This window comes from Saccostrea cucullata, unplaced genomic scaffold (genome assembly GCF_032062105.1).
Source record: "Saccostrea cucullata isolate Sc308-1 unplaced genomic scaffold, CSIRO_AGI_Scuc_v1 ctg8508, whole genome shotgun sequence".
Taxonomy (NCBI): Eukaryota; Metazoa; Mollusca; class Bivalvia; order Ostreida; family Ostreidae; genus Saccostrea; species Saccostrea cuccullata.
The window spans coordinates 1-17,440 of NW_026926152.1; the positions used below are offsets into that span (position 1 = coordinate 1).

At 33.0% G+C, this 17,440-nt stretch overlaps 1 protein-coding gene across 2 annotated transcripts; it reads left to right on the forward strand.

Moving 5' to 3' along the window:
• Positions 1-1,065: 1,065 nt before the first annotated feature.
• LOC134270956 (uncharacterized) lies at positions 1,066-12,613 on the forward strand. Of its 2 annotated transcripts, XM_062753220.1 has the most exons (12): positions 1,066-1,743; positions 2,077-2,388; positions 2,612-2,884; positions 2,987-3,289; positions 3,378-3,662; positions 5,472-5,759; positions 6,247-6,288; positions 6,592-6,717; positions 7,265-7,483; positions 8,116-8,397; positions 9,381-9,950; positions 11,674-12,613. In XM_062753220.1, exons 1-12 carry the CDS (start codon positions 1,134-1,136, stop codon positions 12,495-12,497), a joined length of 4,134 nt encoding a protein of 1,377 aa, XP_062609204.1. In that variant the 5' UTR covers positions 1,066-1,133; the 3' UTR covers positions 12,498-12,613. The 2 variants fall into 2 exon arrangements, with proteins under 2 accessions (XP_062609204.1, XP_062609206.1); XM_062753222.1 differs by lacking the exon at positions 9,381-9,950.
• The last annotated feature ends 4,827 nt before the right edge of the window (positions 12,614-17,440 follow it).

The following is a 17,440-nucleotide window of genomic DNA, read 5'->3' on the forward strand; positions in this document are numbered from 1 at the left end:
AACACTTTATATTTGTCTGATTGTGACTTTTAACGTACGTGTAAAATGAATTATTTTTCAAACTCAACGGCAACTATTAGTATGTTATCCACTGAACGGGCGTCGACTCTTTATTATGTCACTGAGAAATTACGTCAAACGATTATCCATACTCACATATATGACCTCTTGACCCCGTACCCGTATTTATACAGTTATAGATATACGCAATCCTTTCAGTATTGTTTTCCAATAATATGAGTTCAATGCTTATATTTACATTTTCTAACTTTCCTTCTTCATAGTTGCTTATTTCGTTCATCTTAAATGTGATTTTAGCGCCCTTCAAAACTGCCGTGGTTAATAGATGTAAGAGCCATTTGTGACGTCAAATGACGTTGCAAAGTTAAATAACGCAAACAAACATTGAGAGGAAAAAGTGACAAATTAATTCTTAAGGCACACATTGTTAATTTTTAGGTTAATTTTTTAGGGTTATAGTTTTTCATTAAATTGAAATGAAACATTTTGTATTTTGGTGTCCCTTTAGTACTGAAAATGCTTATAGTTCCTGCTGTAAATTCTAACGCGCGGTGACAAGGTTTCGCGTGTGTTAAAGAAATTTGAACTTCGTGGGTTTCTAATGGACTTCATCAGGAAAATTACACTGAATATAAATATTTATTGATTTTTATGAATATTTTTTGCTCAAAGATTTCTGTTTCCTATTCGGTAACTCTGACTAGATGTTGTCAATGAGAAACTTAAATGTCTTATAATATCAACTTCAGAGTAACCCTATATACAATCAGATTTATTTATATTAACGTTCGCTTGAAGTATATGATTTTGAAAAAAATGGAAGTGATTAATTATAAGATACAGCGGCGGATTATGATATGTTTGATAATTTTATCATTAAATATCATCATCTGATACATTTATCTCCCGTCCTATTCGATGTCCTAAGCATACTGACAAAAACATATGTAATTTGATTATTATGCTGACAGATGAAAAAAAAATCACAATATTGTTCAGAAAAGTTGACATCTAAATGATTGTTCACTTTCTTTTTTCAGTGACAGAAGAGCATGAATCAGGAGTTGGATGATCATTTTATCTTAAAATTTCCATAAGCTGATAAAACAAAAATGGCATCCAAGCTGTTACCTACTGATCAACAAAATTTTGTCCGTCTAGGGATAGCCGTAGTAGACAAAATTAAATTACCAATGAAAGATATCCTTATACTTTCTATCAAGCCTATTAACTTGTACAATGCCATCAGCTCTTGCACTGTTTTGTTAACCGGGAAATACAAACTGAATGATGAACAGCGGAAACTGTGCTTTCTTTTGCCTCCAGATATTCCTGACTATGGTAAATTTGATGTTTCCTTGTTATATAAACTCATACAAAATCTTTGTCCGCACTTAGTTCCAACACAGGGATGGGGAAAACAACCAAAGGCCACTGATATAAAGATCGCTGATGATATTGAACGTCTCAGGCAGTTCAGGAACGGTATGCTTGGACATTTGGAATCTTCATCTATCCCTGATGCTCTGTTTGAAGCACGTTGGGCTGAGATAGAAGATGTCATGAAGCGAATGGATTCATTTTTAAGGAAACAAGGGTTCAATCCAGTTAATTACGAGAAAGAACTGGCAGATGTTAGAAAATGTAACTTTGGTTTTGAAGATATGGAAAAGTTCAAACTCATGCTAGAGGCAACACTAAGGATTATGAAAGAAAAAGAAGGCAAGTCTTTCTCTAATTCTAAAGTTTTGATTATTACGTAACTCACCTTGCTCTGTACACATGGCTTTAACCGTAATTTATTAAGCCCTCATTCCACTTGCAAGATTCTGTCTTATAAGTTTTCAGGGATTACATAACAATTATTTTTGACTCCAGTAAGCGGTAAAAAAAAATCAAGCAATTTTAACCTCCGAATAAGTGTTATTGCCCTCGCACATTCTCTCAATTTCACTTTCTATGACTTCTGTCGATGTCGTCTAAAAATGCGTACCAATAGTTATAGCGAACTGCTCTGAAGTCAGTATTGTCATGATATTAATTTTCTTACACAAGAATTTCCAACGATTACTTTACGAGGGAATACAACAATCATTTGTGGAGAAGCGGCATCTTTTGAAGCTGAGATAGAACAGACATCAACGTCAACACAGAACTGGCCTATCACGTGGCACAAGGTTAGAGGGAACAATTTAGAACAGATTGATACCAGTACAGGGAAATATACAGACAGCACCAATAGACAACTTGTCATACAGAGGGCATCAAAGGAGGACCAGGGTGACTACCAGGCCATTATATCTGGGTCTTCTAATGGGCAGCACATCAAAATACCAAGCAACGTGCTGACATTGAAAGTCACCGGAGGTAATTGGCTATGATCAGATTATCTTTAATGAGAGTTGTTTAATTAACATTCTTTTTCTTGTGAGAAGTTATTGCTATTAAAAACATAAATTGACACATCATAAGACGAAGGGATCTTCCTTTCTAAGTTACAATAAACTCTATTAAATGTGCAATTACAAAACTGGACGTTAGGATATTCTGCTGAATAGATTTTCAGCTTTAAATAAATAAACCGTTACAGAGAGGCCAGTTCTTAAGAAATTAGAAGTTACCTCGGGAAAGGACGGTATAACTCTTCATTACAAGTATGAAGTATCACAAGACTCTCCAAAAGTACATCATATTGCTTGGACCAAAAACGGCCAGGTAATAACTAAAGAGCAGGAAAAGTATCTTGGAGGGGATCTTATAAATTCTTCACTTACTATAACTTCCCCATCGCTACAAGACAGTGGAGAGTACACCTGTATTATAGCCAATGCAGTTGGTGCTGTTGCAGAGTCAATAATTTTAGGTTAGTTTGTTGTTTTAAAATGCCACTTCAGGTATGGTAAATTTCAACTTATGATGCTGATTTAATATTGAATTGTTTAATATTGCAAATTTTCATTTGTAGGTGTACCAAAGGTCAGTATTTTAGCAGAGTCCGTTTGTTACGGGGAGAACACTGATATAAACTCTGTTGTATCGTCTTGTCCACCGGCGGAAAGAGCGGTGTGGGAAAAAAGTATTGATGCTGTCATCTTTGAAACTATTTATGTTAGAGACCGAAAATATGCAAATAGTATATTAGATCCAAGTAATCCTGTACTTAGATTGACATCACTAACGTTTGATGACAAACTTTATTACCGACTTCGAGTATGGAACAGCATTGGAGAATGTGTCAGTAACACTATTCTTCTTAAAGTTACAGGAGGTACGTAGAAAACGGGTTCTTGTATAATGTCAATTAAAAATAAAGGGTATAAAACATTTCAGGTGAATTTAATTTCTTACCGTTCTAGATCCCCCAAACATTTCAAACGGCCATGAAACCAACATCAAAAGCCGTATTGTGATATTGACGTGCCAGGTTTTTCTTTATAAACAATCTCCTCTTTTGAGTGAAATTGCATGGAAGAAAGACGGAAGTGTAATCGACATATTCGGAAGTGGAGGAAAGTATACCGGAGGAACACTTGATGAACCATCATTAACCATTACAAACGTCAATCAATCAGATGCTGGGAACTATCAGTGTAAAGCCTCTAATGCAGTGGGATCAACGATTGGGAATAAGATTATTCTTGGTATTTTTTTTCTATTCGTGGAACAAAATGGTTGCCATGATTTCCGATAAGAAAATTTTAATCCTGAAACCATTCCAATTAACCTATAGTTTTGGCCTAATTTTAATGAATGGAACTGAAATATGCTGCCAAATAAAAATAATCAATACTAAGAATAGGAACCGGAGACAATTTATGATTTTTTTTCTTTCAGTGACATTGACCTTGCCCAAACAACCTTGGTTCAAATTCATGACACACACTCAGGTCATGATAAATCTTTGTGTGAAGTAGTTTATTCTAATGGTCCTTCACAAGAAAGATACGGACAAAGATCTATGAACTTTTTCTTTCAGTGACCTAGCACAATTGATCTTTGGTCAAGGTCAAGACTCACCATCGGGTCAAATAAATACTCACCAAGATTATCCATAAGAAAAAAAATTGACCAGGCACGAATCTTGCAACCACTATTGAAATAACGACCACTATTGAAATAATTATATCAATAGTGGTTGAAAGTGTATTTCAATAGCAAACTTAGTTAGTAACCACTATTGAAATACGACCACTATTGAAATAATTATATTAATAGTGGTTGAGAGTGCATTTCAATAACAAGCATAGTAAGTAACCACTATTGAAATACAACCACTATTGAAATAATTATTTCAATAGTGGTTGAGAATGCATTTCAATATCAAACAGGTTAGTAACCACTATTGAAAAACAATTTCTATTGAAATAATTATATAAATAGTGGTTGAGAGTGCATTTCAATAATAAGCATAGTTAGTAACCATTATTGAAATAAAACCACTACTGAAATAATTATTTCAATAGTGGGTGAAATTCATTTCAATAACAAACAAAGGTTGCAACCACTACTGAGATAATGTTGACTTTTGAAATAAAGACTTCAGTATGGATTAAAATTAGTTTTGAAGTATTATCAGCAACTATTAAGATAATTATTCAAATCACTTTTGAAATTATAATTTCAATAACTATCTTAATCTTCATTTAAGGACAGATGATACAAATAAAGTTGGATGCCTGGATTGGTATATAGGTTTTAGTCTGATTTCATTTAAAATGACGCAATTAAAAAATTTCTAGTTTTTGTAAAATTTTGGATAAAAAATTTAAAATTACGCGATGAAACTTATCTTTCAAGACTGGTCGTATTTCAATAGTGGTTGAAACCTATGGTTTTTATATTGAAATGCACTCACACTCACCAATAAGATAATTATTTCAATAGTTGTCGTATTTGAATAGTGGTTAATATCTATGTTTGTTAATGAAATGCACTCTCAACCACTATTGAAATAATTATTTCAATAGTGGTCGTATTTCAATAGTGGTTGAAACCTATATTTGTTTTTGAAATGCACTCTCTCCCACAATTGAAATAATTATTTCAATAGTGATCGAGTTTCAATAGTGGTTACTAAGTATGTTTGCTATTGATATGAACACTCAACCACTATTGATATAATTATTTTAATAGTGGTTGCAACACACGAATTATGATTTTTTTCTTTCAATTACCTTGAACTTGCCCAAATGACCTTGAGTAAAGGACATGACAAAATCACAAAAGGTGACTCCTATTTGAAGATTTTTTGGGGATGGGGTGGGGGGTATAATAAAGCGACAAATACTTTATATCCTCAATTTACGCATCCCAAAATAATTAAACATTGCACATGTTTGAATTTATTCATGAAAAATAAATCCATAACTAATTGTTTTGTATGGTTTCTTGGTGAGGTACCATTTATTAATCTTTTGATATAATTAAATATTTTTATATTTTTTATTCAGGAGTTCCTGAACTTGAAATACAAGGACCAAATTTACAAGAAATTGACAAAAAAGTTTTTACAGCCTTGATAAAATCAGTTCCGGAACCAATTCAAGCTCAATGGAGCATAAAAAATGCAAGCAGCGGTAGTTATAAAGCATTAGACATCACAAGTGAGGAATACAAAGGGTCATCAAATAATCTTCCTAAACCACTGCTATGTATTAAACAGAACGTGACGTTACAAAATCATCTTATACATATTGAGGTTCAAAACTTTATTGGAACCACTACAAGGGAGATTCCAGGTGTGTTTGAAATTCCTCAAGAGATAAAGAAAAAAATATGACTATTTTTTGAAAAAAAAAACGTTTCGCCTATAACTGATAATTATCTATGATATAATTTCATACTGAACTCTTCTTTTCTAGGAAGATTAAATGTATGATTAATATATTATGACTTTCTTGGTCTCTTAAATAAACATGAAAATATTTTTGTACAACCAACGACTTCCAATATCCACCAATAAGAGTTCAGTAACTCTTGTATTATTTCCCCAACTGATAATAAGAAGTATTAAAAGTATTTTTCTTACGAATATATCATTGGCAGTGTAAAAAGATATTGTGTATTACCACCATTTATACGAGATGCGTTACCTCAATTTAATTGATATAAGAAGAAAGTAAAATTAATTAGTAAACTTAGTGTAGCAAAGATTTTCCGGTACTATATATAATTCTTCGCCAATTTGTTAATTTATGACAACATATCATTCTTTATAATTTCTAGACGAGAGGTGCTCATGCTCAAATGAAGTACCAAATACCAAAGGTAGGTACATAATGTTTAAACCATATATCTCCTCTGCTATAGAATTATTTAAATCAAAGTACATATGTGTAGTGAATGAATGTAAACTCCATTGTAACACAATCTTATTCCAGTTTTAACCTTGCAAAATATATATCTAAAAGCTTTTACTAATTTAAATTGAAACATGGCATATGCTTGTATTTTTCAAAAAAATATTTCTCTTTGTAAATAAAATATTCAATCATTACCAGCAAACCAAAATGAAGAATGCACAGTTTTCCGGTAAATTGTTAACTTTTATGTTTAGTTATTGTTTTATAGCTACCAGTAAACTTACAGCAATCTTCAGTAAGAAGGGATCTTCAATCAGATTCAATAACCTTAAGCTGGATCTCATCAGAGAAATATCGGAGAGAGATTTAAAGCCACTGATATCAACCTTAACAGGTGATATTGATCTTAAGCAAAACATTGAATAAATGTTTCCTATGTAAGAAAATTTGATAAACACGTACATGTTCTAAAAAGAAGATCTCTAAGAAGATCAGTTTAAAATCTGCATGATTTCTGCAAAAAGTTGTGTATATGACGTCAATATTTTGACTAAAAGTCGCTTAGCACAGGTTTGCTCAAGCTCCGTATTTTACTATAATGTGTAGAATTTTAATATCAATGAAATATTTAAATATTTCCCATGAAGTGTTGATTTGCAAAATATAGAATAAGTTTTTATGCAGATTACCCTTTTTTTATATAAATGAATGCACACTAATATCATCAATTTCACACCAAACCCATAGTGACATAACAGCAGTGTGATTAACAAAAATGTCAAATTAGTTATATTTACGAGCTAAAGGGACAAAGGTGTGATAAATCACTGTATCATTAAACCTTCTTTTTATCTATGTCCTTATATTAATTTTTGTTACAACTTGACCACTTTTGACAGTCTCTGTTGTTTAAATTTTATTCCTTTTCTATTTTATTGTAGCGCTGACCTCCATGGAATTATTGTCTTTAGATAATTTACCTACAATTGAGGACTTGTTCATATTTCTCCTAAAAGAGGAAATTTTCCAAGAAAGAAATGTAATTATGATGCAGTACTTGATGAGAAGCATTAAACGCCCTGATCTTGAACTTAAATGTGTGGAATACGCCATAAAGAACAAACAAGCACTGTGCTACTTTGAAGAAAACAAAATACCAGGTAGATTCTAATATATATCTTTGTAAATTCTTCAAATTTCAGTAAATATTTCTTTATTAGTATTCTTAACGAGTTTTAAAGCAGCTTAAGTGAAGAGTTTAATTTCACTATAGTTTTTTGATTTTTTAACATTCATTTCTCTGGAGTTTGAAAAAGTGTAAGCTCACTGAGGGACGTCAGAGAAACCAAAATCTTTCAAAAAACAATTTAAAGTAATAGTCCGCCGAAACATGGCCTAAAACAATATTCAATCTATCAATCAATTATCACAGCTTCTCAAAATTAAATAATGTTTTGAAAAGCAGCCACATATATAGTTATACATTCATTAAATATTTAATAATGCGAAAAAGTCAAGCTTGATGTCATATGATATCTGTATTGCATGTCATACAGTTCAAATACTATTTATTGAACAGCCCTCGTATTATATCGTTCTTAATGCACCCTTTTCACCATATATATGCTTGTTATAAAATTACATTTCGTACAAAGTGGAAGAAATGTCCGATTGACTAGTCCATGCCTAAAATAATTTAATTAGAAAACATGACCTTGGTGTGGTTCCTTCCCAAGAGTATTGTTTCACTAAATGAAGATAGTTTTGTAAAGTTTTGCTTTTCGTTTGACAGGGGATGGATGCAAGCACGTTCAGATACACGTAGTAGATGATATAGCAACATTCACAGATATTGACTCATTGTTAGCAACAGTAGCAGCTATAGTTGGTTGTGATAAAGACTCTATAAAACTGGTTGGATTGCAACCTGAAAGTAGTTTCGTTATTGTGATATCAATGAAAGAATGTTTTGCACGAAAATTTGGAGAAAAGGGTCCGCACCAACTTTCTCGATTATTGCAATACAATGTAGATTGGATTAAAATTGAAAACAAGCTGATTAACATCCAACAAGGTATGTTTTTACACATGCACGGACTCAATAAACTATTTAAATATTTTGAGTATGAAATGTTTGAAATGATTTAATGATAATGTAATGTGCTAAACCTAGCAAGTAAGCTTCGATTACTTTTTTCTGTTAAAAGAAATTCAATTCATATGTGATCAGAAGAAACACACTATAGACTCAATACACGATCGAAGAAATATACGATAGCTCTCATCAGAACTGGAAAAAGAAATCACTGCATATGTACTTTGTTGCTCGGGTATTAATAGCACTCAGCATTGCTTTTTCCTATGAGAGCATTATCAATTTCTTGACGAACCTAAAAATGTCATTAGTTTTTTTTTATGTGTCCAAATTGAAATCTGGCGTGTACATATATTTTTGTCCTGTCTGTTTGTTGTCAACTTTAACCTTCACCAAAACTTTTGAAATATGCAAGATAGAGATTTATATTTATAACACACTAATAAAGTTCTTTGAAATTACACCAAGGTCAATGACCTTGTGACCAAGACTGTGAACTATATGCTACAAATAGCTCTTTCGAACTTTCGTCATGGATCTTGAAACGCCTTGCGCATAGTGTTTCACAAACACTTCTTATTTTTTATTGAGGTCGCAGAAGCAAAGTATTAAATAATAGTTAAATAAAGTTTTCTATAGTTTTCTGGAAAATTACTTTGCATTTTGAACGTCCCCTCCTTTCCCTTCCCCCTTAAGTTTGCAGCTTTCTCAATAAATTAAACTGAAAATAAATTTCGACAAGTGAAAGGCTAACTGAGTCATGAGTTATTGAGCAATCTACAAACTTAACTTTCAAAGACATACCACATACAAACATAGAATGTAAATATGTATACGATAATGCATCAACTATGATAATTGACAAAGTGTTATAAAATGAGGACTTACTGCATGTTTGTTCCTAACCACTTTGGGGTTTGGGGTTATACATTCCTCTAATTGTCTTATGTTTCATATTGCAGATGATTTAAGACTTCATAAAATGGATGTTGCAGGGCAAATTTCTTATGAACCACAAGTCCAAAGTTTTTTATCTGGCCCGTGTACAACCCTGTTCCGTAAAATCCTTCGAAAATACGTCTTAGAAGAGGATTTCATAACAAGGATCCACAAGTCTAGAGATCAGCTGTTACCATTACTAACTGTTGATCAACAGAGTGTGCTTTATCCCGAGAAAGGATCATTCTCAGGGAGTTACAAATGTTTAGATATCCCTCTCATTTACATTTTATTCCAGAATATGTGTATGATAGAACCCCATAGAAGGGGATGGGGTAATACGCCAGAACCATCAGACACTTCAATGGCTGCGTCTATTGATAACATTATGGACATTTACAGAGAATACATTTATAATCCTCCTCTGTGTCTGGAGCAAACAGATTTTGATCGTATATTGAAGACAATATTGAAACTCTCGAAGAATATTGAAGAAGCACTTGAAAATCCTAAAATGGATACCATCATAAAGGAAATGGAAAGAAAAGACAATTTAAAAAGAGAAAAAGAAATCCCTCTGGAAAAATTCAGAGGTAAGGATAAACAACATGTTGGCATGAGGACTTTTCCTTCTAATTTTGTCGAAAATAATGGATTTATCTCACTCAAAGCTCTATTTAGTACGTTAAAAATTAATAAAATCTTCACAGAATCAAGAAGACAACATTTCTAAGTCACGGTATCAGTTTAGTTTTGACCGTTTTATATTGCAGTCAAGGTCAGGTCATAGACATTACCTTTTCGCTAGACATTATGAAGGAAAATTACTGCATCCAATCATGCTATACTGTCTTGTTGTTCAAAAGATTAAATGCTTTTCCTTCAACATAAAAAGATATCGATCACCATATAGGGTCTATAAGATGATTTCACAAAATGGACACAAGTTTGACAAAAAAAGGCCCATGAGCCATATCGCCTAATAAGTTCAATGATAAAAAGAGACCTCAGTACCCCCTTGCTTGTCGTAAAAGGCGACTAAATGGGGCAGTCCTTCGGATGAGACCGTATAAACCGAGGCCCCGTGTCACAGCAGGTGTGGCATGATAAAGATCCCTCCCCACTCAAAGGCCCTAAGTGTCGAGCATAGGCCTAAATGTGCAGCCCTTCACTGGCAATGGTGACGTCTCCATATCAATGTCACAATCAATCAATCAATCAATGATTCCGTTCTGTCCTCCCTTGTATTACCTATGTACATGTGGCCTCGTCGTAACCCCTCTCCCCAATTCACAATCTTAGCAATTCAAAATATAATTTTCAGTTTTTAAAGCCTAGTGGGTGTTGAGAAGAAATTTTAAAATTTTATTCCTATATATTTCTATGTAAAATTTTGATTCCCTATTTTGGTCCCCGTCTCAAGCCACGGTCCGGAGTCCGCATATAGCTCTCTCCATATGGGAGAGGATCGTACATTTTGGCCGTGGTTTGCGACGATGCGGGGGACGTGATCATATCAATTTAGTATCTGCAGTACCCCAGGCAAATAAATCCAGTGCCCAGTGGTCCTTGATATGAAGATTTTAAAATCTTATTCCTATATATTCTATGTAAAACTATGACTCTTTTTATGGTCCTGCCCAACCCCCAGGGGTCTTGTTTTAACAATATAACATCTACGCTATCCCAGGATGCTTCCACATTAGTTCAGCTTTCCTGACGCAGTGGTTCCTGAGACCAATTTTGGTCTTTTTTTAATTGTCTCCTCTTGTAGGAGATCTTGTCTCTTCATTTTTATTACTAATTTAAACTCCCGTTTACCGATGGATGCTATATACCAGGTTTGGTAAAAATTACCCAGCGGTTCATGAGAAGAAGTCAAAAATGCGAAAAATTAACAGACGGACAGACAGACAGACGGACGGACGACGGACAAATGTGATCAGAAAAGCTCCCTTGAGCCATTTAGCTCAGGTTAGCTTACACTGATTTTAGGTAATCCGAACTTTCCCCTATGTTACTTTAATTTTAAGGATATTTTATTAGAGATGACGTCGGTTCTATAACAGCAGCTGGCTGTTCCGACAATTGAACATCACGAGTTAACGTATAACATTTTCAAAACAAGCAATACGTAGGGATAGCGGTATTTATTTTCACTGATTTCATGTATTTTTCATACAGATTATATCTCACATTTTAAAATAAATCATTTATCAATTTATAATGTATATAACGCTCATTGTTAAATAGTTATTAACGTATAATGTATTATACCAATCATTGTTGCATATTGTATATAATCTTTTTTCATAGATTTATCATTATCACAACACTTGGATACGTACGTGGTATCTACGTCCAGTATAACTGTACCCGGAGTTGACAGCGTTTATCATATCTCCTGTGTGACGTCAGACAGACTGTGGGTCAGTGAACACAGACGTCTCCTACAGGTGGACAACACCGGACACGTAATACAGAAACTGAAAATTGATGTTACAAGTTATCAAGGAGCTCACTCCGTCGCAGCGGACGGGGACATGATATTTATAAATGGAGATATAGTGCAGAAGATGACGTTAGGTGGAACAGTTACTACACTCTTCAGACCACGTGAGCCTTTATTCTGTATCCATTCCTCCCGCAATAACGGTGACATACTGGTTGGTTATAAACATGGAGTGTTCAGGTGTGACTGGAGGGGAAACCATCGCATAGAATTGGAGGATTATAGGATTCATTATCCAACATTTATCACAGAAAACAACAATGGAGACATCTGGGTCTCTGACATCGGTAGAACAGAAGTGGTTGTGATGGATAAATCAGGACAACATCGGTTTAACTACAGAGGTCAGCACCAGTCTGGCTTTTTTCCCGGTGGTATTTGTACCGATATCCATGGACAGGTACTGGTGTGTGATTTATCGAATTCCAGTGTCCATCTCCTGGATCAGGACGGTCAGTTCCTGCGTCTCCTCCTGACACAAGAACACGGACTATTCCGCCCCACGACTCTGTGTGTGGACGACAAACACAACCTCTATGTAGGAGATATGTATAGTAATACAATAAAAGTGTACAAGTATCTACAGGAAACAGAGGATTCAAAATCATCTATTGTGGAGTCGAAATAAGCCTTATGAAGTTTACATCTTAATTAGTTATCGACTGATACAATTGTAAAATGTTTAATTTGATAATCATACACTTGATACATAATACGACATATGCCTCGTAGATTATTCTTTTACAGTTTCAAGTTTTCAAATTAAAGGGTACGTTCTGGGACAATGAAATGAGCCACCTATTTGTATCTGATGTGAAGTCATTGTATAACCCTGTACATGTCGCTCATTTGATGAAATTCTTTCTGATACACAGCTAATTGTGCCACGTATGTTTAAAATATGGTTCTCACAGATATTTCTAACTTATAAAAATTTTAAAGCCATATATGGCGTAACTGATCAAAAAATATATTTTTGAAAAATACAAAATTAAGTAAAGAAATATAGTTAATACATTCAAATTAAAGCTTTTCATATAACTCTGAACACGGAGAACACCTTTTCTCGTCTAAAAATACAATTTTATCTTCTATGTAATGTGTTATTTAAATCTTTTGTATTTTCTTCCGATACAGAGAAAATTCCGAGAATCAAATTTAAATTGTGATATCTTTATAACGCAATTGACTTAGATTTTACAATTTACGGAAAAGTTCTATCTTTATATAAAGTAATGATACAAATAATAAGTTCTTATAATTTTAGTCTAATAATTTTCATTGCACATACGCCATATATGGCTTTAACTCTAGTAAAAGTGGTGGATGTTTGTTTAAATAAAATATTTCAAAGTTAGACTTAAAAGAATAAGACTCTTTTTGAAATGTTACTGTATATGCATATTTTTCAAAATTGAAGATACAAGATTGAGTTTTGAAGCAATTAAAATGTATAAAACTATAAATTTTTTTTTTTTTATAAGAAGTTGTTCTTGATAAAAGGGCTTGAAATTGCCATGCAAAAGTATAATGGACGTGTTTTAACAAAACCTTGACTAATCAAAGTGCTCAGAATGACAACTAAGAACATTGTATTTCTACACAAGTTTATATCAGAAAAAATGTTTACAAAGTCATCAAACATATTTATATTATAATAAGCAATAAAATTACAAACTCAAATCAAAAATCATATAACAATCAAACAAAAATCACCATAGACGTCATATAAAACAAGGTATCATTTAACATATAAACTTTGTCATTTTGTGTACAGAGAGAGAGAGAGAGAGACAGAGAGAGAGAGAGAGAGAGACGGGGAACATCATTTTTTTGTACTTGTTTTACTTTTGTTTATACATTGTTTTGGAACTATTCAAAAATATGTAAGAACTTGGAACCATCACTTTTCTTTTCAATGCATAGGGATACATTGATACATGTAACTATAAGTTAACATAGGCACAATTTTTGATAGAGTTCAGGTATAGGTTTTCAGCACTAACATCAAAGTTAATATGTAGTATATCTTGCACGCAAGTGAGTTAAGGCTAAATATGGATATTTCTATGCAAATGAGCTAATAAAAATTCATAATTTGTATATTTTATGTACAGAGAAGATTCAAATTGATTTTCTTATACATACTTAGTACCCACAGTTTATTAATGCAAGTGCAAATTATGACGTCATATTATGACGTCATTGTTCTCTTCCATTCATAGTATTAAATTACATCAACAAAATCACGTCGGCGCAAGGGCATATCCTATCTAATTTAAAATAAATAATGTATAATATTAACAAGAATATTCTAAAAATTAAAAAAAATTGCTGCACAAATCCTATGCATTTTCTCAATCGATAACATTTTTAGAAAACTTACACTGGACTGTGAATTTTTTACCCTGTTTAAACTTAAAAATGCAGAATTAGTAACTAAACAATTGCATTGCCGACATTTGTGCAGCAATATCTTAAATCCTATGAATATCCTGCTTCTTTTTATACATTGTTTTTGTAAAACAAAGTAAGGTATGCCCTTGCGCCGAAGCGATTTTGTTGATGTTTCTTATAAACTTCTGTAGTACAGGTTTATGACGTCATAATATGACGTCATAATGTGTACTGGCTATCGCATGTCGTGGGTACTAAGAATGTATTAAAAAACAAGTCATAGCATTTTCTGTGCGTAAGGTAGAGTAATTAAGGAATTTAATTAGATATTTTGCATAGAAACCTCTATATATAGCCTTAACTCACATGCGCATATTACAAATCTGTTACTTTGTATTCCGAGATGGCAGATGTTAAACAATAAACCTTACTACTCGTAACAAAAAAAAAATCAAACGCTCACTGATTCTCATATATAAATAAATATCAACCCAACACACACACAGATTATTATCTATGATTTTTTTTTCAAAAAATATGACATATATACCATATAGACGTTAACATCCATACATAACCAGGAAAAACCTAGATACACTGACCTAGTTCAAGCCTTAAATTAAATTAGGTATGTCAACAACAAAATAACTAGATCTGAGCTACATAAACAGTCTTAACAAAAGCTTATGACATGACCTCTGTGAAATAATGGTTTTGTAAAATCCAGATTTAACCTAGTTTAAAACCAGATTTCATCTAGTTTACACAAAATTTCACTTGGTTTATCTTGGATTTGACCTAGTTTACACAAGATTTGACCTAGTTTATAACCAGGTTTGACCTAGTTTATATTGAATTTGACCTAGTTTATAACCAGGTTTGACCTAATTTATATTGAATTTGACCTATTTTAGGCCAACATCACCTCCGGGGAGAGAACTTGGGGTTAGAAGGAGCTTCTGTGAAGGACCGGAGTTCGTATTTAGCGACATTTGGGTCAAATTCAAACTTGTCTCTGGCAAACAACACACGAATGTCTGTATGAAGAAATATCTTCCCAGATTTAGAACTGGCAAACCTAAAAAACAGAAGAAAATACAATGAGATGATATATGAGATAATTCTAAGGTAAATGTAAACAAGTATATTTCAAGTTAAAAATCACCTGGGATAAAAAATACAACACCTCAGACTGAAAGGTATTTAATAGGTATTAGGTATTGTTAACCAGCTTTTATAGTTGACAGATTATTTTTCAATTGACTTGGAGAAAAATATCTCCCAACAATTAATTATAAAGATCAAACCTATTTTGGATTTGTTGTTAAGTGTTAACACATAAACTTAAGTTCCTGTTTACAACGAAAAATATTTGTGAACCTCACAAAAATTTCTTATGCATGAATAAAAATCTCAATTCTATTTCACTTGAGATGTATGGGGTATTTATCTCACCTGAGATGTATGAGGTATCTGAGATTTATATCACCTGCATGGGTTACTAGTATTTATTTTACCTGAGATGTATGAGGTATCTGATATTTATCTCACATGTATGGGGTATTTATCTTTCCTGAGATGTATGAAGTACCTGAGATTTATCTCACCTGTATGGGGTATTTATCTCACCTGAGATGTATGAGGGTTAATTATCTCACCTGAGATGTAGAGGTTTTTATCTCACCTGAGATGTATGAGGTATCTGTTAATTGGCTCACCTGAGATGTATGAGGTATCTGTGAATTGGCTCACCTGAGATGTATGAGGTATCTGTTTGTTATCTCACCTGAGATGTATGAGGTATCTGTTAAGTATCTCACCTGAGATGTATAAGGTATCTGTGAATTATCTCACCTGAGATGTATGAGGTATATGTGATTTATCTCACCTGAGATGTATGATGTTTTTTTTATCTCACCTGAGATGTATGAGGTATCTGAGATTTATCTCACCTGTATGGGGTATTTATCTCACCTGAGATGTATGAGGTATCTGTGAATTATCTCACCTGAGATGTATGAGGTACCTGAGATTTATCTCACCTGAGATGTATGAGGTATCTTAGATTTATCTCACCTGAGATGTATGATGTTTTTTTTTATCTCACCTGAGATGTATGAGGTATCTGAGATTTATCTCACCTGAGATGTATGATGTTTTTTATCTCACCTGAGATGTATGAGGTATCTGTTAATTATCTCACCTGAGATGTATGAGGTATCTGTTAATTATCTCACCTGAGATGTATGAGGTATCTGTTTATTATCTCACCTGAGATGTATGAGGTATCTGTTAATTATCTCACCTGAGATGTATGAGGTATCTGAGATATGATGGCTGAGAGCTGTTGTCTTCCACTGGCATGTACACAGTTCTCTGTCGTAGGAATGTTTGACACTGAGGTGGCATATCACTGAGATCATACAAGACGACAAACATTTTGATGACTGTCTTGTTTGGGTTAAATAAAGTCTGCAAAAAAAAAAAGGAAAATGTTCGGTCTCCTTTTGAAAATACTTTAGACAAATTTCATTCTTCTAGGTTAATATTTGACTTTTTTGGGGAAGAAAAATGCCAGTATTTTATTTCCATTAACATGAATATTTTATATAATGATACAGTGATATGAATTCAGTACAGAAGGTTGTTATACGTACCACTTGCACCGTCCCACACTTTGGTATATGGTAGCCCTTCTTTCCCAAGCTTTCCAAATTAATATGACCCTGTAAAATAGATTTGATCACATACTAACTAAAAATTCATTTCCAAGTAAACTCTTTTAACAGTATAATTGTTTATGACTTATAATATATAAAATATATCATTCCTAAAAAGTTATGAAATTGGCTTTAGCAATAGTTGAGTAGATGAATCTGATAAATTATTTAAGAATATGGCATGAAGAAGAGCCTTTCTTGAAATATGACGTCATCAATTTGGTACATTTTTAAATTAATGCAGAAAAACTTCAAAATGACACATTTTTCTGTTAATTTTCCTTTAGAAAATAGTTTCTGCTACCGTCGCCCGCTGTTTTTTGGTTATTAGAGCATTCAAGACCTTATTCACATATTAGATAGAATTTTTATCCTACATCTCGCAAGTGAAAAATATCCATACTCTTTTTTATTTTATCTTTTTTGTTGTTCCTTCGAGATCTTCCAAAATAAG

Excerpts from the sequence above, each read along its gene's own strand:
- LOC134270956 (XM_062753220.1), top strand. The coding sequence starts at position 1,134 with ATGGCATCCAAGCTGTTACCTACTGATCAACAAAATTTTGTCCGTCTA. Across the intron at positions 1,744-2,076 it reads GATTATGAAAGAAAAAGAAG|AATTTCCAACGATTACTTTA; the intron begins GCAAGTCTTTCT and ends TTCTTACACAAG. Across the intron at positions 3,290-3,377 it reads TCTTCTTAAAGTTACAGGAG|ATCCCCCAAACATTTCAAAC; the intron begins GTACGTAGAAAA and ends TTACCGTTCTAG.